Here is a 27,939-nt window from a genome sequence, read left to right as displayed (position 1 = left end):
GAGGCAATTGCTCTACTTTTAAGGAGACTGCTCTGTTTACCATTGTGATGTCGGGCATTTGCCATGAGGAACTACCGTGAAGTTTGATCAACGTGATGCGGGGAGACAGAGAAGCGTATATTCTGCATATCCTCCGTATATGCGGGAAGCGTCTGAGAAATATTTATCTTGTACTGACGCTGGCAACCAGGTAACGAGCCTAAGAAAGGGTTCTTACATTTCTTTTTCAGGTTCAGAGACGTCAACATGCAGAGTACAGGACTGCCCCAACTACCGCACCATACACTACTATGAGGAGCTGGGCTGCGTACGCAATGACGACTCAAGCGAATGCTGCCCTGCACGCTTCGATTGCAGTGAGTACCGCATAATTAGCGGGGAATCGACCAATAAACACTGTCTGACGAAAGGAACAACAAAGTCCAGGGGAGGCTGCAGCTTAACATTTCGTCGAGGCAGATATCAACAGACCGAGCACTAACTATGTGAAACTACACTCCTGGAAATGGTAAAAAGAACACATTGACACCGGTGTGTCAGACCCACCATACTTGCTCCGGACACTGCGAGAGGGCTGCACAAGCAATGATCACACGCACGGCACAGCGGACACACCAGGAACCGCGGTGTTGGCCGTCGAATGGCGCTAGCTGCGCAGCATTTGTGCACCGCCGCCGTCAGTGTCAGCCAGTTTGCCGTGGCATACGGAGCTCCATCGCAGTCTTTAACACTGGTAGCATGCCGCGACAGCGTGGACGTGAACCGTATGTGCAGTTGACGGACTTTGAGCGAGGGCGTATAGTGGGCATGCGGGAGGCCGGGTGGACATACCGCCGAATTGCTCAACACGTGGGGCGTGAGGTCTCCACAGTACATCGATGTTGTCGCCAGTGGTCGGCGGAAGGTGCACGTGCCCGTCGACCTGGGACCGGACCGCAGCGACGCCTGGATGCACGCCAAGACCGTAGGATCCTACGCAGTGCCGTAGGGGACCGCACCGCCACTTCCCAGCAAATTAGGGACACTGTTGCTCCTGGGGTATCGGCGAGGACCATTCGCAACCGTCTCCATGAAGCTGGGCTACGGTCCCGCACACCGTTAGGCCGTCTTCCGCTCACGCCCCAACATCGTGCAGCCCGCCTCCAGTGGTGTCGCGACAGGCGTGAATGGAGGGACGAATGGAGACGTGTCGTCTTCAGCGATGAGAGTCGCTTCTGCCTTGGTGCCAATGATGGTCGTATGCGTGTATGGCGCCGTGCAGGTGAGCGCCACAATCAGGACTGCATACGACCGAGGCACACAGGGCCAACACCCGGCATCATGGTGTGGGGAGCGATCTCCTACACTGGCCGTACACCACTGGTGATCGTCGAGGGGACACTGAATAGTGCACGGTACATCCAAACCGTCATCGAACCCATCGTTCTACCATTCCTAGACCGGCAAGGGAACTTGCTGTTCCAACAGGACAATGCACGTCCGCATGTATCCCGTGCCACCCAACGTGCTCTAGAAGGCGTAAGTCAACTACCCTGGCCAGCAAGATCTCCGGATCTGTCCCCCATTGAGCATGTTTGAGACTGGATGAAGCGTCGTCTCACGCGGTCTGCACGTCCAGCACGAACGCTGGTCCAACTGAGGCGCCAGGTGGAAATGGCATGGCAAGCCGTTCCACAGGACTACATCCAGCATCTGTACGATCGTCTCCATGGGAGAATAGCAGCCTGCATTGCTGCGAAAGGTGGATATACACTGTACTAGTGCCGACATTGTGCATGCTCTGTTGCCTGTGTCTATGTGCCTGTGGTTCTGTCAGTGTGATCATGTGATGTATCTGACCCCAGGAATGTGCCAATAAAGTTTCCCCTTCCTGGGACAATGAATTCACGCTGTTCTTATTTCAATTTCCAGGAGTGTATGTTAGGAATGAAAGTGGGTCACAGCATCGCAGTAGGATTCGTCCTAGCTTTCCCTATAGCGATTTAGGAAAACTGAATTAACCCTAAATACAGTTGTCCAGTACCTTAATACAGCAGGTCAATCCACTTTCTCAGTTCTTTTAATTTATTACACACTGATTCATTCCCCTCCCACTCACTTAACAGAACTCGTAAGGTACTTACACACCTACACTGCACTCTGTGTTCACCCTAAGGAGAGAGGGTGATGAGGACGGACAAGGGTAGATCACCGCATGCAGTCACAAACGATAGGATGACACTAATGTGTGGTCCACATCATCGAAATTTTCTAATATCTATTTAATATATAATTGACGTAGCTATAAAAGAAAATTCAGGCAGTATAAAACATTTATAACTGACGAGCAGAACTTAAATCATAATTTTACTTGCTACAGCTGATCACTCATCATGTCTTTAGCCGAGTTTTAATCTGCGATCTAGATATTTCTCTATATTCATATGAGTATTGGCATTGAAAAGAAAAAGTCGGAGCCGTTCAAAGTTTACGATTTATAGTAAAGTAGTCGGCCAAGTCAGCAACTGTAACTGTTTAGGACTTTTGATGTCCTGTGACGAGGGTCTCAGAAATGAGTCAAATAACAAGTTCGTTTGTGTCGGTAATAAAATGGTAGTGCGACCTCCAGACTAGATGAGAGGAAACGCAGATCACAACAAACTAAAGTAATTACTTAGTTACACAAAAAATTGCGACTTGAGCTGTCTGATAATCTAAAAATAACAAAAACTTATCGTTGTAGATCCCGCTGATGATGCCTGTAGAGTAAGAAAAAGGCGAAACGGGGAATTGGGAAAAATAAAGTTGCAGCAAGAAAAGGCTGTTTTATTTACAAAACAACTATGAGTCAAATACGTTTGAGCTGATGTACGACACTATAAACAGAAAGCTTACCAACAGAGCAAATAACGAGAAGACACAATGATTTTTTTTAGTAACAGCAGTGCCTGCTCTGTTCCGTGGTTGTGTGAGAAATGGGACTTGTACAGGAAGTGGAAGAGGGTTTTGGAAACAGTGAAAGAGCGGCTGCTGAGTACGGCGGCTGTCTTAATACGAAGACATGCAGTAAGAAATATATGTGATGCTAATGAAAAAAATACAATAATAAGAAATCAATTAGTGCCAGCATGTCTTATGGTTGGCAGAAAATAGGCTTGTAAACAATATTTTTGGTCTACAAACTGACTGATCGTAGGGATGTTGGACGCCCGAAGAAGGAACCGGTCTCCCTTCTTCGAACTCCTCTTTGAGAGGGACGTACCTTTATCAACCACAAAAACAGGAGAAGCAGATGATAAATTTTAATAAATGGTCCACTTCCTTCCGTTTCCGAAAGATTTCCAATCCAGTGCAGTATCTATCAGTCGCATCCAAACGGTGCACTGTGGGCATTCCAGGTGATCAGGGTTCTTGTATGTATCACCAGACATCAATGTTGTTGTTTTTTCTGTTGCGGTGAAGTCAGCTCTGACGAGTACTGCCGATAATATTTATGAACTTATTGATAATCTAAAACAGTAAATATAATTAATAAAAAAATGGTATAACGGATTTCGGCTGTTTGTCTTTCATGAATCACCTAAGATTTGCTAAGCACTGACAGAAGGAAGAACTGTAAATTAAAACTACGTGCCGAACTGAGACTCGAAATAAGAACCTCGCATTCTATGGATGGGGAGGAGGGGGGGGGGGCGGAATTTTCTCTTACTGTCTAAGCTGTTCACTAATGAATGACGACCCATTCTCAAAGTTTCACTTCGGCCAGTATCTCACTTGTACTTTCCAAATTTCAGAGAACCTCTCCTGCGTATCTCGCAAGACCAGCAGTCCTGGAAGAATGGACACTGGACAAAAATAGCTTAGTCATAGCCTCGAGATCTTTGCCAGGAATGAATATTTCAGTCAGCAGTGGAGTGGGCGTTATTGAGGAACTTCAAGACAGACGAAAAGTGTGGGTGGGAATGGGACTCGGACCCACAACGCAGTCCTTCACAGGCGATGATCTAACCTACAGAGCTGTCCAAGCAGTTACAATAACGGCAGTACGTGTCTCCCGCTTTCCAAACTTCCTCCCAGGAGTACTAGCACATCCAGGTATACAGGATAGCCTCTGTAGGATCTGGCAAGTACTAAAGAGGCACATCTACAGCTGAGACTATGCGTTGCGTATTTCTGAATAGATCAGTCGTTAGAATGATTTTCCTAGGTTCTCTGTCAGACTGTCCCTCACACACACAGACCTCTCCCTTCAGCAAATTGCATTTGAATGTTTTGGACCTCCTATTTGTCTACCCTTTGACTTGAATACTATGAGCCAGGTGCACATAACACTCAATGCGGAACTGTGCGTAAATGAACTCTGCCCATAGCGACTATAGCATGGGCAAACAACCTTCTCGTTCTGGGGTACTCGTTATGTTAGTTGCTTTTGCATTATGATGCAACAGGGTTGTCAATATAATGTACTGTACCTCCATACTGAACACAATTAAGTTTTCCCTGCGTTGTATTTACCAAATAAGTTTGGCACTCAACGTAAAAGTAGCAGGAAGCACCACAGAAAGCAGGTGCTATATTAAGGTGGCAGAGCAAAAAGGCTACAACAAAAATAGTGTTGGAAACACACTGATAACAATTAACAATCATTTATTAAAATGTAATACAGCTTCTCAGCTTCAGTGTGGTGATGATGTGATAATATGGCACTGAGGTTAAGTTTCTAAAGACTCGTCTGAACCTATGTCACTGAAAGGTAATTAGCCTATTAGTATTTCCAGCCTGGCTCTGCTGTCAGTTACAGTATCTAAGTCCTTAAAAGTACATGCGAATTAAAACAACCTGAGTTAGATAATACAGAGCTACAGGAAAACATCACTAAGTATTTACAAATTTGTTAAGAAATGTAGTGTTATGTGAACTAGTATGTCAGATCAAGTGTCCATTTATAGCGCTCATTACCATAGTTGTGACTAATCATAGGTATTGTGACGCAAAACATAGTGCAGCTACATCATGAGAAGAAAATTGAAAGTAAAGGGTGAAAAAGGCAAGGATAAAGTCATGGTTGAGGTAAGGTTACAGTCTGGATGGTCTGCAAATCGAGAATTCGTAGACATTGGTTCATATTTCTTCATCAGAGGACTATATTTTTAAGTCATGTTACCTCGAATACTTTTTTGAACATCGCTAGGTATATCTGCAGCAGGCAGAATGCGGCTCGCAAATTCAATGCTTTTAACAACAATAATGCCACCTTCTTCTATCTCCTGGAAAATATATACACTGAGGGCTGTTTTGGAACTGTCAGTGGCGATCAAAAGTTCTTAGTAAGATCAGGGTGTGTTAGTACCGGTGCATTCAAGAGTGCATGCTTAAGGTTCAAGAATTGAGAAAGAGCTTGTTCATTCCATGTCCAGATAGTATTTTTGTTGACATAATTTCGGCGTATCTGGTGCAGAGTAATGAGGCGACAAAAAAAGTTTATCAGTCCTAGGAATCCACAAAGTTTCTTTTCTGAAGGAGGAATCATAATATCTGGGTGAACTGCTGGAAGTTTTTCTGGATCGGGCGCTATGCTGTCGGCAGAAACGACATGATCTATAAAGTTAATGGAAGGCTTACCAAAGTGGGATTTACTAAGATTAATTGTGAGGCCTTGCTGAAGAAATGTCTGAAGTAAGGCTTGAAGAGTATTGTTATGGTCAGGCCAAGTGGGTTCCGCAATTAAAATGTCACAAAATATGTGGTTATTCTCTCTTTCAATTCAGCTGATATTACTGTGTTCATCCCTCGTCTGAATGCAGCAGAAGATATTGTCAGACCAAATGGTAGTTTACAAAACTGACAGCAATTGCCAAAACAGAGAAATGCCATGTATTTTCTACAGTTGGGGTCAAGTTCAATCTGCCAAAAACCTTTATTTTAGATCCAGTGTCGAATAAACACCTGTACCATGAAATTTTTGTAAAAGTTCGTCTAAAATCTGTGGTCGATCATTTTCCGTTACTATAATGTCGGTGACCTGGTGTGAATAGAGAACAAGGCGTAATGATGCATCCTTTTTAATAACAATGTGCACTGGACTTATGTACTGACTAACAGCTGGATCTGTAATGCCTTGGTCGAGCATGGCTCGAAGTTCCTGTTTGAGCCGTTCTCCATAAATAAATGGTGTGGATTGAAAGAATTTGAGGTTTCACTTGAAATTCATATAAGAAACCCGGAATAGTACCTGGAATGTTATGAAACACTCGTGAATACTGTGGTAAAATGCCATGTAACTGCCATCATCAGTTGTTGCTTGGATTTCACTTACCGTGTTGATAATTGTTTGTTCAACGTTGTATTACATATCGTCTGGTACATACGTCTCAGTTTAAAATGATTTATGCAAGTGCGTACTTTTGGTAACAGCAGTAAGTTCAATTCCATTGACGTTTTGTTCCTCAGATGATAAAGTTTGCTGAAATTCCAAAGCAACTTGCCTGTAATATTTATTTAACATGAGGTATGAGTTTTTGAAACCCAAATAGCTTTACGTTCGATCAGAAAGTCCATACCTAACATTACGTCGATGTTGAGTAAGGGAACAATCAAAAAATTAAGATAAAATGTGCGACCGTGTTCAGAGAAAGATAAATGTGTTTGAAGCTTAACGTCGACGCCTTTGATAGAAACTGCGCCACATACTTTTGTTTTGCTCAGTGTAAAAGACGGACAGGAATAATCATGTACACTTATTAAATGCAGCGTCACTTACCGCAGAAACATGCAAATTTGAATCTATGACAGCAGTAAATTTGTGTGACCTATTTGTAGTTCAGTGATCAGATGTGAAGATGTCTTCTTAGTCTGATTCTTTGCTTTTAAAAGCATTTCACTAATGTCGTCGAAAGTGATTATACACTCCTGGAAATTGAAATAAGAACACCGTGAATTCATTGTCCCAGGAAGGGAAAACTTTATTGACACATTCCTGGGGTCAGATACATCACATAATCACACTGACAGAACCACAGGCACATAGACACAGGCAACAGAGCATGCACAATGTCGGCACTAGTACAGTGTATATCCACCTTTCGCAGCAATGCAGGCTGCTATTCTCCCATGGAGACGATCGTAGAGATGCTGGATGTAGTCCTGTGGAACGGCTTGCCATGCCATTTCCACCTGGCGCCTCAGTTGGACCAGCGTTCGTGCTGGACGTGCAGACCGCGTGAGACGACGCTTCATCCAGTCCCAAACATGCTCAATGGGGGACAGATCCGGAGATCTTGCTGGCCAGGGGAGTTGACTTACACCTTCTAGAGCACGTTGGGTGGCACGGGATACATGCGGACGTGCATTGTCCTGTTGGAACAGCAAGTTCCCTTGCCGGTCTAGGAATGGTAGAACGATGGGTTCGATGACGGTTTGGATGTACCGTGCACTATTCAGTGTCGCCTCGACGATCACCAGTGGTGTACGGCCAGTGTAGGAGATCGCTCCCCACACCATGATGCCGGGTGTTGGCCCTGTGTGCCTCGGTCGTATGCAGACCTGATTGTGGCGCTCACCTGCACGGCGCCAAACACGCATACGACCATCATTGGCACCAAGGCAGAAGCGACTCTCATCGCTGAAGACGACACGTCTCCATTCGTCCCTCCATTCACGCCTGTCGCGACACCACTGGAGGCGGGCTGCACGATGTTGGGGCGTGAGCGGAAGACGGCCTAATGGTGTGCGGGACCGTAGCCCAGCTTCATGGAGACGGTTGCGAATGGTCCTCGCCGATACCCCAGGAGCAACAGTGTCCCTAATTTGCTGGGAAGTGGCGGTGCGGTCCCCTACGGCACTGCGTAGGATCCTACGGTCTTGGCGTGCATCCGTGCGTCGCTGTGGTCCGGTCCCAGGTCGACGGGCACGTGCACCTTCCGCCGACCACTGGCGACAACATCGATGTACTGTGGAGACCTCACGCCCCACGTGTTGAGCAATTCGGCGGTACGTCCACCCGGCCTCCCGCATGCCCACTATACGCCCTCGCTCAAAGTCCGTCAACTGCACATACGGTTCACGTCCACGCTGTCGCGGCATGCTACCAGTGTTAAAGACTGCGATGGAGCTCCGTATGCCACGGCAAACTGGCTGACACTGACGGCGGCGGTGCACAAATGCTGCGCAGCTAGCGGCATTCGACGGCCAACACCGCGGTTCCTGGTGTGTCCGCTGTGCCGTGCGTGTGATCATTGCTTGTACAGCCCTCTCGCAGTGTCCGGAGCAAGTATGGTGGGTCTGACACACCGGTGTCAATGTGTTCTTTTTTCCATTCCCAGGAGTGTATTTTCAGTTACTGTTTCGTAAGGTTCTAATTGCTGATCGTCGTTGCAGGCTAAAGCAACGGTGTTGTCCTCTAGTCACGTAATATTCGGAATTTGATTACCTATCGAAGCTTGTTGTGGCATCTCAATAATTTGACAATTCTGCTATTGTGTCATTAGAGTTTTGAGGTGGGTGTGAATGTACGTCAGGTTCATTCAGAATAAGTGGAGGTTGTTGTTAAAATTGTTTTTGATTCTGAAAAAAATGTTATTGCCATAATCACGCTGAAAATTCTGATTATGACCTCGTCGTTTCTTGCTGTAATTTGTCTGATACGGAACATTCCGGATGAAACACAAAGTCTGATTTCTTTAGATGAAATTTTTGGGTCGTGGTGTAGTATTATTGCTTTGCTGTTGCGTGTTCACGAAAGTTTGTGGCGAACCATTCAGGGTGGGATGATCTTGCTGACAATATTGTTGTTCAAATTTCCCATTTGCTGGTTTTGATGGTGAAATTGTGGTTGAAAATTCTTGTTGTTGCTACCAAACTGTTGGTACTGTTGTTGGTTTTGTGAATACTGATCGTTAAAATTTTGACGTCTGTGAAAATCATTCTGAAAGTTGTTGCCATTCCCAAACCTCTTATTACGTCTGTCATGAAAATAACCCCATGAGTTTTGATATCCATACGTGTTATTACTGTTGCTGTTTTTGGAGAAATTTTTAATGACGAAGGAATAGTCATAATATTGTACTTTCAAAAGTTTTAAAAGCTGGCGAAATGCAGGGATGATTTCTATTGTTGTCCCGTTAACAGGGAGACTCGTAATGAAAGCGGTAATTTAGAGATGCATAACTGTATTAATGCTGATTGTCTATATGGCTCGGTAAGGTGCTGATTTTGTTCAACCATTTGCTCAAAAATTGCGTTATGGTTGGGAAGATAGAATTTCCAAAGGACGGTAAAATGGTTAACTGACCTAATTGTGTAGTTTCCGACCAATAAGTTGACAAAAAGCCATTTTGAAATTATTCTAATGAGTAGCATTGTCTTGCAATGTGGCGCTTTCTGGTGACGGGCCCACCCTCCAAAAAACTGCAAATGAATTCCAGTTTATGGTTAATACGTCAATTAGGTGGTAAAGAGAATGAAAGTTTTTGTATGGCGTCTAAGGGATGCAGACCTGTTTTTTCATTGCGAAGTACTTTTAACATACCTACTGACATGAAATGCTTGTAATGGAAATCTTCGTGCCGGAAATTTTGTGTGGGTTCGTTACTGTTAAAAAACGTGTTTTACGGACGTTGATCGGCGTCTGATTCTCTCACACGTCGTACTCTGCCAAGATTGTGCTCTAACGATGTAGTGTCATGCTTCTGCCTGATTATATGGAAGGCTACTATGTACTTGACTGTCTGATGTCTGATCTTTTAACGCGGCAGTTTCATGGCGCAAACTGTTAACTTTATGATTCAGTGCATTGCTATGTAAGGTCAGCCCACAAATAGCACAGTTCATGGACTGAAATTGTTCAGACTAAATGAAAGGAGAAAGCAATGTGCCTTAAGTTTTAGTATCGGTATTACTTTCTAAAATTTCTACTCTGTTCGAAAGGTCATCAGGTTCCTCTGTAAGTGATGAAATTTGAGCAGTATTGTTGGTGTCACTTCCATCGATCTGTTTCTGCAGTTTCTTTGTACATTTATGCAGGTTCTCTGTACACTTGTTAATTTTGCGTATGCCAGATTTGATTACGGTAGAATCAGTATCATATTCTAATTGTTTAAGTCTACTGGTAACAGTCTGTATGTCTTCTTGGTGTTTTTAGTGTTGTTGACTCAATCGAGTTTCTGCTTGTGTTTTATGCTCTGTAAAATCGCTATGAAGCTGTGTGTTCGTATCTTGTACGGTTTTAAGGTCACCGGAGACTTTACTACAGCAACTGTCTATGTATTTTGCTACTTGAGCTACTACGTTTTTACTGATTTCATGTTGCTCGCGAACGAGAATTTCGCGTATCTGTTCGATCTTTTTTTCTGTGAATGGTCTCATTTTGCGCTTGGATTGCAAGTGTAAGGTGATCTTGAAATTGATTACATGCCTGTAGGAGCTGATTGAGGCGTTCATTAAGTCGAGTTTCTTGTTGTTCAAAACATTCGTTAATATGTTATCCTATATGGAGTGTCAGTTCCTCTTCTTTATGTGAGACTTCAGTAAACCATCGTGTCACTAATTTGAGTAAAACGTTCGTCTTTTTTCTGCTGTAACTTTTTATTGCCATCCATGATTTTTTGAAACACCATCATAATGGCATTCGATAACTGACCATCAGTGTTTAAAGTAATTTGCGTAATCTATTCAACAGTGTCAACATTTGACATGTCTGTTGAGGTTTAGGTAATGTTATTTGGATTGGATTGTAAAGGTAGACGATCAGAGTGCAAATTTTGTACATAGGAAGTATGTGCATCAGCTGTTTCCGCATTTGTGGAGTGTCCCGTCTGATTAATTGCCATATCGGTGGGTAAAGAAAATTCAAGATAGTCGGACTGTTTGGCATTGAAGATGCACTTTCATTGACTGTCATGTGATTCACTGTCGTCAATGCAGAATTGTCGGAGTTACTTAGCAAATGCGTATTTTCGGCATTGTCCACGACTGAGCTACGCATAGTACTAGTAATCGTTTTACGCGCATGATGCACATATACAACGAAAGAAAAACATAAAAGAAATAAAGAGCATTTTTGCCGTTGATCTGTTAGAAATAATTGACACAGAACAGTAAATGCGCAGCGCAAAATTACTAACTACACTTCACTAAGTAACAAAGAGCAGGCCGTAGGCCTGACAATATTATTTCAAGAGATTCCAAAAAGAATTTCGATCTGTACAAAGTTGTTACCAAGTGAAACATGCACGTTTGAAATATGATTAAAATTATTTAACTGACAGTAGTCTGAATCACGACTGTTAGAATGGAACAGCAAGTGCACGTGGATTTTAGCTCGTCGCTATGGACTTTGCCCTGTACTGAACTTCTTTAAACTAAACCAAAACTGCATGAATTTATGTAACACAAAAACTGAGTCTGGTGCAACACTATTGATTTGAAATTGACCCTGGTAATAAAAAATCATTGATCAATTTGAAAATAATGACCCCCGTGCTTAATGTATGATATCCACGCAAATAATAAATTTTAATACCTTTATCTGCTCAATGGTAACGCTCTTCGCACTGCTCGCTGTTAGTACATTAAATTGTATAGTTAGCAAACAGCTACTGTGCACGGCTGTTGCTTAGCATACATTTAAAAAAAATCGAATATGACCGAGACAATAACTTCTTGAGAAAAATTGTTAATCAAAAATGACGTGGGTGGGAACTGGTACTAACTTGGGGTGAGTAACAATATGATACTAACTTTAAAACTTGTATTTTGACCTTTTGAAAATAATAATGGTCATAATTAACACTCTTAATAAACTTATTATACATTAACAATCAGCTTTACAAAATCATTGGGTGTGACTGCTATACAATGTCTCAATCATCATTTATGAATACGCGTATTGCATTAGTAACAAAACAACTTTCTTTACCTTAGTTATTTCCAACTTCTGTTGAGATTCCTTTTACAGTTAGCAAACATTATAAGATCTTGTAAATAAAAAAAATCATTACTACCCGTAGCGAGTAAGTATATATCCAGCACTCATCAGATACAACACGACTTTACGCTTGAGAGTCCTCAATACTTCTCTCGATCTAAAGTTACTTTAACACCTTCAATCAGTGATCGCTGTTGAGCAGCAACGCTACTACACAATCGATACTACATTTGACCATCTCTCGTTCGACGTAACATTTTCTTACAACATGTGAATTAATTTACTCTGTGCATATGCCTTTCAAGTCGTCTTCTGAAATCCCGGAGGTTTTTTTTATGAATAGTCCTGTACTGTGCTCCATGGACATCGAAAACCGGCAATTCAGTGGACTGTTCCTTCAAAAAAATATGATAAGGAAATATATCCCAGTATTGTAATACATACTACTTCATCAATAAAGAGACAAGCTGAACAGATTATACCATCACCAGCTGTGTTATCCTTAAATGTTCTTTCGTTACAGAATCGCTACTGTCACTGGACAAGACAAAATGTCACCTCGACGGAAAGGCGTATGAAAATGGCGCATGGAATGATGGATCAACGTCTGAATGCACGCCAGGGTGTGTCTGCCAAAGCTATGAAGAAGGGCCCTGGAAGTTAGTACACGCTTTCTGTCCTGTAATATCAGTTCTAGAGCTGTAGTCACTGCAAGCAGAAACTGCGTCAGTACTTGCAGAAGACTATTTCTCTGGTAATCTAAGACAGAAAAGGGGGAAAGTTACTCAAGTACGAGCAAATTAAAATACTGCTGTCTCAAACAACAACTTTACATTTCAGATTTGTGTCGTCTTTTAACCAGATGAAGTAAAATACACTGTAGTATACTTAGTGCTAAGAAAAACTGTGTTGTATTTATCTGTGCATGATTAGACGGTAATAGATTAATTATCTCAATACCCATTTGGGAAGGGAATTAATGTTAAGAGAGAAGAAAGGAAAACCTCTATGATTTGCCGATTGCATTCTTATTTTTGCGAGCCGGCAAGGCAATTGAAAGATCAGTTTAAGGGAAAAGATTTTTTGCCGAGAAGAGGAAAGGGGTTCTGGCATGAATATCAACAAACGTAAAGAAAGTTTGATTGAATGTTCTCAAAGTAAATCAGTGATGCGAGGCAGGTGCATTAGGAAACGAGACACTAACGTTATTGCTGTTTCGGTAGCAAAATACACACATTAAAAAGTTTTTCATCACCTCGGTTCCCTGAGTTCCGGAACCTGTACAGAAAATTGGAATAGAGATCAACATAAACATCACTTCCGCTCTTTCCCTGCTCACGACAGCCACACATTCGATGTCGTACCACTGTACAGCGAGACCTTCAGAGGTGGTGGCCCACATTGCTGTACACACCGGTACCTCTAATACCCAGCAGTACGTACTCTTGCATTGATGCATGACTGTATTCGTTGTGGCATACTATTCACAAGTTCATCAATGCACTGTTCGTCCAGATTGTCCCACTTCTCAGCGGCAATTCGGCGTAGATCCCTAATAGTGGTTGGTGGGTCATGTCGTCCATAAACAGTCCATTTCAGTCTATCTGAAGCATGTTCGATAGGGTTCCTGCCTGGAGAACACGCTGGCCTCTCTAGTCGAGGGATGGCGTTATCCTCAAGGAAGGCATTCACAAGATGTGGGCGCGAATTGTCGTCCATGAAGAACAATGCCTCGCCGATATGCTGCTGAATGGTTGCACTATTGGTCGGAGAATGGCATTCACGCATCGTACAGCCGTTACGGCGCCTTGCATGACCACCAGTGGCGTACGTCGGCCTCACATAATGCCACCCCAAAACAGTAGGGTACCTCCACCTTGCTGCACTCGCTGGTCAGTGTGTCTAAAGAGTTCAGCCTGACCAGGTTGCCTCGAGAGACGTCTCCGACGATTGTCTGGTTGAGGGCATATGCGACACTCATCGGTGAGTGTCTTCTAAATGTACTTCTCCGAGATGTATAATGATAACGAAGTGAAACGTGGTCGATGAACTTTGCATGCAAGTTGAAAAGGAAACTCTTGAAATTTAGTGTAACAGAAGAATGTTGAAGATTATGTACGTTGATAGGATAACCAATGAAGAGATACCGAATCGAATAGAAGGGTAAAGATCTTCGTTACACAATTCGATTTAAAATGGGATAGCACACGTCCTAAGAAACAAAGGAATAATTAACTTGGAAATGAAGGACAGCGTATAACACGTAATCTGCTATTGCTATACCATTACCTCAAAACTGGAGGCAATTTGCAAAACAGAATTATTTTGTTGGATTAATAATGGTATAAAGCAACAGAGCAGTGTTACCCTCTGAGAGGAATTTTGCTAGGTTGACCGTGTTGTTCCTAACGGAGGTGGCTTATCGGAAATGAAAGTCAGAATTACGTAAATATTTGAATAGTAACAAACAAAATTTTGCCTAGCTATACTGTTTATAGAATAAGGGAAACGGTCGCCAGCCTAATTAGGCAAGAGAAAGATTAACGTTCTCGTTTAAGAAAGTAGGTATAAGTAACTATAAAGGACAAACACAACCTAGACTTAGCCACACGCAAGTGCAAAGAACTCTGACACACACACATATGTTTTAAGATTGAAGCTAACAGTTAGAGCAGCAAAACTATTTGCAAAATTATAAGAGATACCAAAACACCCTATTACTTTCAGGCTTTAAAGAGATCATGGTTTTTTACAATTAGTGGTCTTCCCATTACTTGATACTCAGCATTAATACAATAGACAAACTGTGGATCTTTTTATATTATTAATATGCACTTCCTATACACAAGAGAGACATACACTTAACAAACATGAGCATATAATGTTTCACAACTGCAGTTTTCCACTTTTACTACAGCGAAACACAGTGTTGACAAAATTTCAAGAAACTGACTCACCCTTTTAGAATTTACTACAGATATCAAGGTGATCATTTGCTAAGCAAAACTTTAGAAGCCTCAGTCTTAAGAACTTTTAATTTTGCAGTTGGCAACAGCACTTTAATAAGCAGTTTTAATAGGAAAATTATTTTGAGCAAATAACATTTACTTTAACTCACTCTATTGCCACATTAACTTTAACTTTCTTTTTACTAAGTTCAAGAGGCATTAATTAGCAAAACTCTAGGCTTTAATTTCTTTTAGTAAGGACACTCGGATATCACTTTAGCTCAAACGGAGAGGAACCTGAGAGGTGTTATGATGAGGAGAAAAATCAAGGTAGGTACATAAATTCAGATACAAATTACCTTATATTTGAGCACACTAACACATCCATTAAGCTGATCCTTCACTGTAATTCATTATAGTATTACGTTACAGTGATTGCGCAACGTGGTGGCAACTGTATGTTGGTAGGTGGATTCGCAGACAGAATTGCTGGACTCTGTCATTTCTTGGTGGCGACGACAGATACAAATTCCAGAATAGTTCCAGCTATTTATCCATCCATCCGAGGCATTGGAAAGCGGCAGGAAAAGCATCTCTCGGAACCAGCACGATATGCAACATTTACATGACAGTGCACAGTTTGGTAGCTCGTCTCCGACTCGTAGCTCGTCTCCGACTGCTGGTTCGTCCCCGACTGACTATCAGTTCCACCTTTTCCACCTAGGCCAACCACAATTTGCGCGCGCTACACAGTTCCGTTCCCGAGGGGAACCACTACACCTTTTACATACAGAATAACTAAGAGCCCTAAGTGAGGATCAGCAATTTACATAACAGCAACCAAATACATTAAATAAAACAAAGCATTTACACATATTGACATCTCTACAAAAAATTATTCACACAAAATTACAATCATATACAGTAAGTTTTGTTCCCTCCAAATGAGACAAAGAATATAAATTGCAGATACACTACTTTGCATAGAACCAAATCACGACATCAAAAGTTTGACAAAGAAAAGAGTATACAATTTTGTGTTATCTGTTCAATCAAACACATTTACAGATACTCAATGTTATAACATTAAATAAAACAAAAGCAAAATAAATCTGTACAGCAGAAGAGGTAGGGTGTTACAAGCGTGCGTTTGGGGCAGAGAGAGTAAAAATTATAGAGGAAAACCCAGGCACGATCACAGTAGCGGGTTCAAATGGATGCAGAATATACACTCCTGGAAATTGAAATAAGAACACCGTGAATTCATTGTCCCAGGAAGGGGAAACTTTATTGACACATTCCTGGGGTCAGATACATCACATGATCACACTGACAGAACCACAGGCACATAGACACAGGCAACAGAGCATGCACAATGTCGGCACTAGTACAGTGTATATCCACCTTTCGCAGCAATGCAGGCTGCTATTCTCCCATGGAGACGATCATGGAGATGCTGGATGTAGTCCTGTGGAGCGGCTTGCCATGCCATTTCCACCTGGCGCCTCAGTTGGACCAGCGTTCGTGCTGGACGTGCAGACCGCGTGAGACGACGCTTCATCCAGTCCCAAACATGCTCAATGGGGGACAGATCCGGAGATCTTGCTGGCCAGGGTAGTTGACTTACACCTTCTAGAGCACGTTGGGTGGCACGGGATACATGCGGACGTGCATTGTCCTGTTGGAACAGCAAGTTCCCTTGCCGGTCTAGGAATGGTAGAACGATGGGTTCGATGACCGTTTGGATGTACCGTGCACTATTCAGTGTCCCCTCGACGATCACCAGTGGTGTACGGCCAGTGTAGGAGATCGCTCCCCACACCATGATGCTGGGTGTTGGCCCTGTGTGCCTCGGTCGTATGCAGTCCTGATTGTGGCGCTCACCTGCAAGGCGCCAAACACGCATACGACCATCATTGGCACCAAGGCAGAAGCGACTCTCATCGCTGAAGACGACACGTCTCCATTCGTCCCTCCATTCACGCCTGTCGCGACACCACTGGAGGCGGGCTGCACGATGTTGGGGCGTGAGCGGAAGACGGCCTAACGGTGTGCGGGACCGTAGCCCAGCTTCATGGAGACGGTTGCGAATGGTCCTCGCCGATACCCCAGGAGCAACAGTGTCCCTAATTTGCTGGGAAGTGGCGGTGCGGTCCCCTACGGCACTGCGTAGGATCCTACGGTCTTGGCGTGCATCCGTGCGTCGCTGCGGTCCGGTCCTAGGTCGACGGGCACGTGCACCTTCCGCCGACCACTGGCGACAACATCGATGTACTGTGGAGACCTCACGCCCCACGTGTTGAGCAATTCGGCGGTACGTCCACCCGGCCTCCCGCATGCCCACTATACGCCCTCGCTCAAAGTCCGTCAACTGCACATACGGTTCACGTCCACGCTGTCGCGGCATGCTACCAGTGTTAAAGACTGCGATGGAGCTCCGTATGCCACGGCAAACTGGCTGACACTGACGGCGGCGGTGCACAAATGCTGCGCAGCTAGCGCCATTCGACGGCCAACACCGCGGTTCCTGGTGTGTCCGCTGTGCCGTGCGTGTGATCATTGCTTGTACAGCCCTCTCGCAGTGTCCGGAGCAAGTATGGTGGGTCTGACACACCGGTGTCAATGTGTTCTTTTTTCCATTTCCAGGAGTGTAGTATCTACAGAGACAAGAAGGGGCTTTCACAGGACTGACTAGCACTGAGAACTGCGTCAACCAGTCTGCGGACTGAATTGCACAACAACAGCATTGTTTTATTGGTGGTGCTAATGGCGGAGCTCCGTGTTTTGAAATAATAGAGCAAACAGCTTAGCTTTAATTATACCAAGCCACTATCTGCGAATTCATCCCTCTTCTGTTGGAATAATATAATGTTATATTCATCACCACACTCTTTACTTCAACTGTGTTTCGAATTCTGAGAATGTCCTGTGAAAATGTTTTTCCCTTAGCTGCCACGTTTATAAGAATCATATATTTGTACGATGCAGTTGTTAACTGATACATTTAAGTCCCATTGTAAATTAGACTCTGTAGCTACCCCGTTTTCCTGAATTGTATATTTACATCTAACACTAAAATTAGATGCAGACACCGACATTAGTGTCTGTAGTATCAAAAATCTTATTCATTCGCCTCAGGCATCGTCTTTTAGCTAGGCCAATATGTTCATTTTTACGATCATATTCTCGTAATCATTCTCGATTTTCGTTTACTCCGGGCGTTCAACTAGGCACCTTCATGTTGCGGTTGATGTGATTTTCTCATTCTGTAGCTTAAGAAGTGGTTTAGGCAGCCACTCACAAAGGATCATAAATGTATAGTAATGTGGAGTCTGAAGGACGTCGCAGCCCTTTTTCTTTCATAAGGTTCACTGACAGAAAATGAAAATCAAGTGTTCGATCTTTCTGAACTGACACTAACCCAATGATTCAGTCAGTGTACATCCCAAGGAAACGATGAAATTTACAGAATGGATATTAGAGAAACATCAACGGAATATATCTTGTCCTTCACTTATCAAGTTGGCCTGTCACGTTTTGCCTTAGTTCGATTCTGCAACGTTCCTGGGCTATTCTGGGTGTAAAACTAGCAGCTGCTGTAAAACGATTCTCTCTCAACTTTGTACGTCTTCTTTCTGCTCGAAATCCTCTCGTTTACATCGTGAACAAGTAGTTTCTTAGCAACTGCCTAACAGTGAAGTGTTGAAAAAATAACGCAATTTATTCGAAACAGAAGCTTTAAACAGATCTGGCTACATGTTGATCTTTTTCTTTTTCTGCAGGGGAGATGCGCGTTGGGCCTGTTTACCCCCTGGTTTCGTTCGGTACCTGTTGCCTGAAGGAAAGGAATCCGTCTGTTATCCGAGCTTCAGAGTTGATCAGGACTGTTTTGCTGGAATTATCTGTGGTAAGTAGGAATAAATAATCTGAACTGTTTGAAAGGTGACGTTTTTTAAAGTCTATTTTGTCTTAATTTTGATTGGTGAAGACTGACGACAAAGGTATGGTTCCTCGTAAAAATATTCTTTATAATGTCAAGATTGTTGGTATGTCCATTGTGCGCACTAGGTATATAAACGACGTTTTCTTACTGCAGTCTTTATTTATGTTCCAGATGCGTATTTACGTTTATGTGTTTCTTTACGTAGTTTTCTTTATTCCGTCCGAAATCTTTCCTCTAATTTGGAGGATGGTTACCGATGGGTACCCCAGTTTAGGAACGTCAGCAAATATTTTCTTCAACCATGTTGAGCAGCCCAGTATTACAAAAATAATTTCAAAGGAATGCAACCGTATTATATGGGTTCAGACGTATGAATGGCTTCCACTGGTTATTAGATGAAGTATAAACAAAAATTGATAAACGTCACGTTGATATCGCCAGAGCACTCAAATGATAAAATTCAAGCTAGAAAACGGTTTTAATACCAAATTAATTCAAACTAGAAAACGGTTTTAATACCAAATTAATTCAAACTAGAAAACGGTTTTAATACCAAATTAACTTTTTAGATGTTCAAAAATGGTTCAAATGGCTCTGAGCACTATGGGACTTAACTTCTAAGGTCATCAGCCCCTAGAACTTAGAACTACTTAAACCTAACTAACCTAAGGACATCACACACATCCATGCCCGAAGCAGGATTCGAATCTACGACCGTAGCGGTCGCGCGGTTCCAGACTGAAGCTCCACTCCAGCCGGCTTTTTAGATGTAACAGTAAAAAAAAAAAAAAAAAAAACCAAACAAGATTCACATATTTGAAAATAATCATAATCCACAACAACAGTTACAATCATACATCAAACCTTTAACCAACCAACTTCACAAAAACAGCACTTCGACGCATGGTCCATAGACTTAACAACGAAAATCACCATAATGCACTAGACTTAACACAGACAGTTAAGAATGGGTACAATAAATATAAAAATTGTAACAGTAAACACAAAACCACAAAAAACAACACAACAGAATCCAACAAAAACATCCAATACCACAAAAACATAAAATAAGCAGGAAAATATAAGCGAAAGCACGCTATAGGAACAATGACGAGATGGCTTGCGGAGTATCTATGTAGATGTAGATGTAGATGCAGAAACACACATTCATACATGAAATCACCAAGAATTTCAAGAGACAAGCCATGGACATTACATACACAACAGCCAATTCTGTGCAATAATGCTCCCCACAACAAATCAAAGAAGTTAACATAAAGCGAAAGCAGGACAGCAATTACAGTGTAACTCATATGCTGGAAGATACGTAGCGCAAAGAGATAGAACATTCGATGGTCAAGAAGAAAGAGTCTGGAAGTAAGGGACAAACCACTCCACATTTGCAGAGCATCTCAGACAATACACCACAAGGCAAACGTTAGAGAAAAAGGCAAAAATAATCAGAATAAGGAATATCATGTACAAAAAAGGAAAGTCGAAAAGAAAACCCTTTTGAAACATCAGATATGACAAACGATTCACTAATGGTATTGATAGATAAAATAGTAGGATAATACATCTACGTCTACATACACACTCAACAAACCACCGTACGGTGCGTCGCGGAGGGCACAGGAAACACTACTAGTCATATCCTGTTCCACTCAGAGCGTGGGAAAAACGACTGTCTGTATGTCTCCGTATGAGATCTAATTTCTCGTATTTTGTCTTCGTAGTCCTTACACCTAATGTGTATCGGTGGCAGCAGAATCGTCATGCAGACAGTTTCCAATGCCAGTTCTCTACATTTTCTCAGTAGTGTTCCTCGAACAGGACGTCGCTTTCTCTCGAGCGTTTCCCACTTAATTTCCCGAAGCATCACTTACATGTTGTTAGAACATACCGGTAACAAATATAGCAGCCCGTCTCTGAATTGCCTCGATGTTTTCCTTCAATCCGACCTGGTGCTGATTCCAAATACTCGAGCAGTACACGAGAATAGCGTCCTATATGCGGTCTCCTTTACAGATGAACCACACTTCCCCAAAATTCTCCCAATTAACTGAAGTCGACCATTCACCTTTTCTACCATAGTCCTCACATGCTCCTTTAATTTCATAACGCTTTGCAACGTTACGCCCAGATATTTAAACTACGTGACTGTAGTAAGCCGGACGCTACTAAAGCTGTATCCGATGATTGTAGGTTTGTTATTCCTACTCATAACTTACATTTGTCTACATTTAGAGCTATCTGCCACTCATTACACCAGCTAGATATTTTGTCTACGTCATCTTGTATTCGGCTGCAGTCATTCAACTTCGACACCTTCTCGTACACCACAGAATCATCAGCAAACAGCCGCAAATTGTTGTCCACTCTGCCCTCAGGTGATTTTTGTGTACGGAAAATTCCGTGGGGCACTAGTGACTTTAGCCTTGTCTCTGACGATTACTGGCCGTCGAGAACAACATACTGGGTTCTGATACTTACGAAGTCTTCTTGCCTCTCACGTATCTCGGAAACTGTTCCATATGTTCGTACCTTCGTTAACAGTCTACAGTGGGCACCGTGTCAAATGATTTCCGGAAATATAGAGATATGGAGCTGGTCTGCTGCCCTTCATCCACAGTTCACGGTACATAAAGTAAGAAACGGGAATTCCGAGTTTCGCACTATCGGTGCATTCTAAAAGCGTACTGATTTGGTGAAATAAGCCTCTCGGTCTCAAGAAAGTGTACTGTATTCGAGATGAGAACATGTTCAAGTATTCCGCAGCAGGCCGACGTCAACACTATTGGTCTGTAATTTTGAGGGTCCTTTCTTTTATCCTTCTTACGAGCTATTCGCTTGGAACTTTCCGCTAGCGAGAGATTTGCTATAAATCCTAGGTAAGTAATGCGCCAGTGCCTTAGAGCATTTACTGTAAAACTGAACTGGGATTCCGTGCGGACCTTGTGACTTAATTGTTTTCAAATCTCTCAGTTGTTTCTCTGCGTCAGGGATGGTTATTGCTGTGTCGTTCATACGGGAATCCGTTTGATTTCTTAAACGCGAAATTTAAAACTTTCGCTTTCGTTTTTCTGTCTTCAGCTGCCTCACCACACTTCTCAACGAGTGACTCAATGGAAGCCTTAGCACCGCTGAGCGGTTTTGCATAGGAGCAGAATTTTCTCTACTTCTCGGGCAGATCTTACACTAAGGCATGACGGTGGTAGTTGATGTATGATTCGCGCGCAGATCTTTTCACAGATGCACGAATCTCTACTAACTTTTGCTTGTCGTCATGTGCGAGTTCTCTTTTGAACTGAGATTGCAGCAGCCTTCGCATCCCAGGAATGTTCAAAATTTCGTTTTTAAAACACGGTTGGTCTTTTCTGTCCTCAATCCACCTACTATGCACATAATTACTCTATGTCCATCGTACTGAAACTAAGTGCTGCCAGTTCAGTGTCTAAGGGAGATGTTGATACCTGCTTATCTGCTCTTTCTAGCAGCAACACTCTCCTAACCTTCTCGACTGCTTTCTTTATTAGCTTTCGTAACCACAGTTGTTACATTAACGTCATGATCACTAGTCCCAGTCTCTATACTGACGCCGTCGTGAATGTCCGGCCTGTTTGTAGCTACAAGGTCTAAGATATTTCCAAGCTGTGTGGGCTGACGAACTAGCTACTCAAGTTTTCAGGAAAGTGTTGAAAAGTACTTCGGAAGCCCACCTGTCTGCAATGTGTCCCTAGACGTCGCAGTTTATATTCGATAGGTTAAAGTCGCCTCCCACTAGTGTTGTATGATGTGGGTATTTATGCGCTATTGGATGTAGATTTCCTTTGAATGACTCTTGAACTACCCCAGCGGAACATGGTGCCCGGTAAAAACATCCAACGCTTAAATTGGTTTCACCTAGACCTGCTATACGCGACTAGATAACTTCACTGTCACACTCGGCTTCGACCTCAAAGAGACAATATTGTTGTAAACTGCAATGAACACTTCCCCTATTGTGGCGTCTAACATTTCTTTCCGATATACTTTTCGTGACCCGCTAAATATCTAAGAACTTGCTGCTTCGGGTTTCAGCCAGTTCTCGGTCCCGAAAATAATTGGAGCGTGAGAACTTTCCTCGACGGCAGTAAATTGGGGAACTTTGATACCAATACTTGGACAGTTTACTGATAAATTTTGACAGTCGAAGTATTTTTACTATGCACGTAGTCTGAATTCCCTTCCTGCGTATCGACTGGCGAGATTTCGTCGCAGTTCCTCAAATTTCCGCCTGGCCTAAAAAAACCTTCATGTGCACTCCACAAATACTCTGCTACCCGAGTAGCTGCTTCCTTTGTGTAGTGCATCCGTTACCTCTCTAGGGGAGCCCTCCAAATTACCACCCGATGACACAGGTCTAGAAATCGATGAGCATATGATCGTCAGAATAGTTCTGCACAATCCCCTTCCACTTACGTTTCCCGTAAATCCCCACCCCCATATAACCTCTAAACGAAAAATCCAACAAGCCGAACACGAGAACGTTTTATCCACTGCCTGACACCTGTTCGTTCCACGTTCAAGGACCCACAGTCCCCTCTCCGATTAACCATAAACCCACCACACAAAATGCCTTAACATAATGAAAACATCGCTGAAAGAAATGCACACACACTTATACATCATCGAGAGAGAGAGAGAGAGAGAGAGAGAGAGAGAGAGAGAGAGAGAGAGAGAGAAAGAGAGAGAGTGAGAGAGAGAGATAGTGGTAGGTTCAAAGGTCTCTGAGCACTATGGGACTACACATCTGAGGTCATCAGTCCCCTAGAACTTAGAACTACTTAAACCTACCTTAACCTAAGGACATCACATAAATCCATGCTCGAGGCAGGATTCGAACCTGCGACCGTAGCAGCAGCGCGGTTTCGGAATGAAGCGCCTAGAACCGCTCGGCCACAGCGGCCGGAATACTGGTACGTGCTGTATGCTTCGCGCATAGATATTTTTACAGACGCACGAACCTCTATACAGGGTGGTCCATTGATCGTGACCGGGCCAAATATCTCACGAAATAAGCGTCAAACGAAAAAAACTACAAAGAACGAAACTTGTCTAGCTTGAAGGGGGAAACCAGATGGCGTTATGGTTGGCCCGCTAGATGGCGTTGCCATAGGTCAAACGGATATCAACTGCGGTTTTTAAAATAGGAACCCTTATTTTTATTACATATTCATGCAGTACATAAAGAAATATGAACCACTTTTTTCGCTTTGTGATAGATGGCGCTGTAATAGTCACAAATATATGGCTCACAATTTTATACGAACAGTTGGTAACAGGTAGGTTTTTTAAAAATTAAAATACAGAACGTAGGCACCTTTGAACATTTTATTTAGGTTGTTCCAATGTGATAAATGTACCTTTGTGAACTTATCATTTCTGAGAACGTATGCTGTTACAGCGCGATTACATGTAAATACCACATTAATGCAATAAATGCTCAAAATTATGTCCGTCAAGCTAAATGCATTTGGCAATACGTGTAACGACATTGCTCTCAACAGCGAGTAGTTCGCCTTCCGTGACGTTCGCACATGCATTGACAATGCGCTGACGCATTTTGTGGATCACGATAGCAAATATCCTTCAACTTTCCCCAGAGAAAGAAATCAGGGGACGTCAGATCCGGTGAACGTGCGGGCCATGGTATGGTGCTTCGACGACCAATCCACCTGTCATGAAATATGCTATCCAGTACCGCTTCAACCGCACGCGAGTTATGTGACGGACATCCATCATGTTGGAAGTACATCGCCATTATGTCATGCAGTGAAAAATCTTGTAATAACAGCGGTAGAACATTACGTAGGAAATCAGCATACATTGTACCATTTAGATTGCCATCGATAAAATGGGGGCCAATTATCCTTCCTCCCATAATGCCGCACCACACATTAACCCGCCAAGGTCGCTGATGTTCCACTTGTCGCAGCCATCGTGGATTTTCCGTTGCCCAATAGTGCATATTATGCCGGTTACCTTACCGCTGTTGGTGAATGACGCTTCGTCGTTAAATAGAACGTGTGCTAAAAATCTGTCATCGTCCCGTAATTTCTCTTGTGCCCAGTGGCAGAACTGTACACGACGTTCAAAGTCGTCGCTATGCAATTCCTGGTGCATAGAAATATGGTACGGGTGCAATCGATGATGATGTAGCATTCTCCCAACACCGACGTTTTTGAGATTCCCGATTCACGCACAATTTGTCTGCTACTGATGTGCGGATTAGCCGCGACGGTAGCTAAAACACCTACTTGGCATCATCATTTGTTGCAGGTCGTGGTTGACGTTTCACGTGTGGCTGAACACTTCCCGTTTCCTTAACTATCCGGCGAACGGTCCGGACACTTGGATGATGTCATCCAGGATACGGAGCAGCATACATAGCACACGCCCGTATGATTGAAAGTGTTTCCTGTTCTGTAAGTTCTGCATAAAAGAAACTGCTTTATTCCAGAATAAATCCACTGGACGTGTCTTAATCTAAGTTGTGAAACGCGTTTGGGACATAAATAAATAGTGCTTCCAATAAGAAAAAGTTGTTTCAGTTTATTAAAAGAATCTTTGAAACGCCATTAATTAGCTATTTCAGGCACGTAATGGGTACTGGATTAAATGGTGCGTATTTCGCCACTCTCGGTGCATACGTAGATCTCCTCAGATATCTTAGAAACTAGACTGATGAATCAGCTCCACGTCAATTAGAAAAATCTTAGTGTGGCTTTTCCGCAGACAGATGTCCCAGTATCTCATCTTCACTCATAGGATGGCCACCAAAAACTTCCGTAGAGAAAAACATCTTCCAAACTTCGATTTTGAACATGAAGTATGCATTATTCAGGGTCTCATGAGCTGAATTCCGTAAGTCCATAGTTGAAAGCCTAGTTAGGATGGTTTTTTGTAGATCCACCAGGAAGCTGTACGGAAATTGCAGGAATTACGAAAGAATAGAATATCTCAGATTGCTGAATTCACCAATAGGCAAGGAGACCAATAAAATTTTTGTAACATGTCTTGGTCGAATAATGGAGGCTTGTAGCAACAAAAATAAAAAAAAACGCTGCCCACTTAATGTAGCATACATTAAATACTAAAGAATGGAAATGATGCAAAATTTCAATGTGTACCATCCCATGTTGGAGGTACTGAAATTCATTTATTGCAGTTTAACGCATTACATAGTAACTCTTCGAGTTACTGTAAAGAGCTATTTTTTAAATTTTCTACTTGTCTGCGAAAAAATACGACTCAGAAACATTGTTGACGCAATGGCGAGTTGCTCCTCTTAGGCCGCATCAGTATAATCTGTGTAAATCATACTAACGAGACGGCAGAAAGACTGACCATGAACGCTGCTTCATCGCAGCAGGCAATCCGTCAAACACTGACACACTGCCGTGAAAAATTATGTCAGTCAGAGTCAGTTTATTAGTATGACTTCAAAATGTATACAAGCCTCGACAAAAATATTGTGATGACAACGAATCCGAAACTTTTATCAACGAGCTATCACAGTGGGTCAGAGGACACACTTCACATCTAGAAAGTTGGTACCCTTCATCAAAACTATTTATGACACTATCTCACAGTTATAAGACAAATGAGACTGGGCCAGTGCTTGTGAACAGAAAGAATATGCCAAAAGATTTCTATAAATTAAAATTAAAGAGGAAGAATACAGAATGAGGAGCTGCAGTCGAATACTAGCTGCAAAATGGAAATATTGTTGACGCAATGGGGATGAGCGAGATGTTCATATTATGACGACAAAACAGGGAACAATATAAAAGACTACTCAAGGGTCCAATCGTATATCGAAACCAAGTTGTGTTATTGAGCACAACAAGAAAATGATTGGAATCAATAAGCAACACCAGTACTAGCATGCTTCCCAATCATGTGAAAATACGAGAGGATGTCGAAAAACAACAGAATAAATAACGAGAGAAAATAGATTATGTTGATTATAGGATTAAAATAGCCGAATTCTTAATGAAGAATATACCAAAACCAGATTATAAAGGAACAAAGACAGGTATCACACGGAGATATGCCGGAGATACAGCATGCGAAACGCTGGGCTAGTTTTCTTAAGCGTGTTGACCCAGCAGCATTAAAATCAAGGCCATCAAGAATCTGTAAAGTTTTCACACAAAATATAAAGAAACCTAGTGAAACAACGTGGGAGTTCAAGAGAGATGCAAGGTTCCATTACATGTACCATACACTTCGAACCATATCACGCCTTTGAAGACTACTGATTTGCGTTGTTGAATTTTGTAAAAGTGCTAATTATGAGAATTCTGAATGTATTCGGGAACTTGAGATAATGGTATTGGTTTATTACTATTATTATTCACATATGGGTCCAATAGAACCACGCCCTTTGCAATCCACCAATATCACTTTTGATGGTTGGCCTTCCTTTGTGTTCAAATTTGTTTCATCCTCTCAGAATGAAGTCTCTTTCTTTCATCAGACCACGACGTACCAGTCCGTTTTCTAATTTCCCTCTGACCAACTTTGCAAGCAGTTGGTTTATATTACATTGTACTGATTGATAATAAATCCTTTGTAGTATTTTTAACACAACTATTACTTGAATTTGTAATCACTTATTAAATATTTCACAAAATTAAACCAGTTGGATCTTACACATTTACTTAAAGTCTGTAAGTCTCACGCATTTGGTACAATGTCGGACCGATTTGTCGAACCGTGGAATGGCTCGAAGGCCTGACAATCATGTTTAAATTTTGGGCTCAGGTCGTTGGAACTTAAATCGTAGTTTAAGAAGTTAAACACACGACAGCGCCCATGCGCGTTGCGGACATCGATTTCAGGAATGCACGCCACTGCAATCGGAACAGCACTGAAGCTTCTTCGATGTGTGCGAGCTACATCTCAATACTGAAGAGCGAGGTCAATTCTGACCCGCCCTATTAATATTACAAAAGAGTTCATCCGACACTGAGACCTAAGTAGATTAAGCGATGTGTTGTACTTACATCTCTCACAAGATAGTGACCAACCAAAATCCCTTGAACTCTGCTGAGACCTGGAAGTAGAGTCAGAGGACGATGAAACTTTTATACAGTATG

The 27,939-nt window shown here is 42.6% G+C and overlaps 1 protein-coding gene across 1 annotated transcript in view; it reads left to right on the top strand.

Annotated features, from left to right (window-relative positions):
• The window catches only part of LOC126149777 (uncharacterized), a 78,492-nt gene that overhangs the window by 13,115 nt on the left and 37,438 nt on the right, over positions 1-27,939 (top strand). The window contains exons 2-4 of the mRNA XM_049915833.1: positions 231-356; positions 12,426-12,561; positions 18,633-18,757. Coding sequence (XP_049771790.1) covers positions 231-356; positions 12,426-12,561; positions 18,633-18,757 — 387 coding nt within the window. The remainder of the gene's footprint in view (positions 1-230; positions 357-12,425; positions 12,562-18,632; positions 18,758-27,939) is intronic.

The sequence above is a fragment of the Schistocerca cancellata genome, chromosome 2, assembly GCF_023864275.1.
Source record: "Schistocerca cancellata isolate TAMUIC-IGC-003103 chromosome 2, iqSchCanc2.1, whole genome shotgun sequence".
In the NCBI taxonomy this organism is placed as follows: Eukaryota; Metazoa; Arthropoda; class Insecta; order Orthoptera; family Acrididae; genus Schistocerca; species Schistocerca cancellata.
Note: the sequence above shows the minus strand (reverse complement) of the source record. Positions and strands in the feature narration are given on the sequence as shown.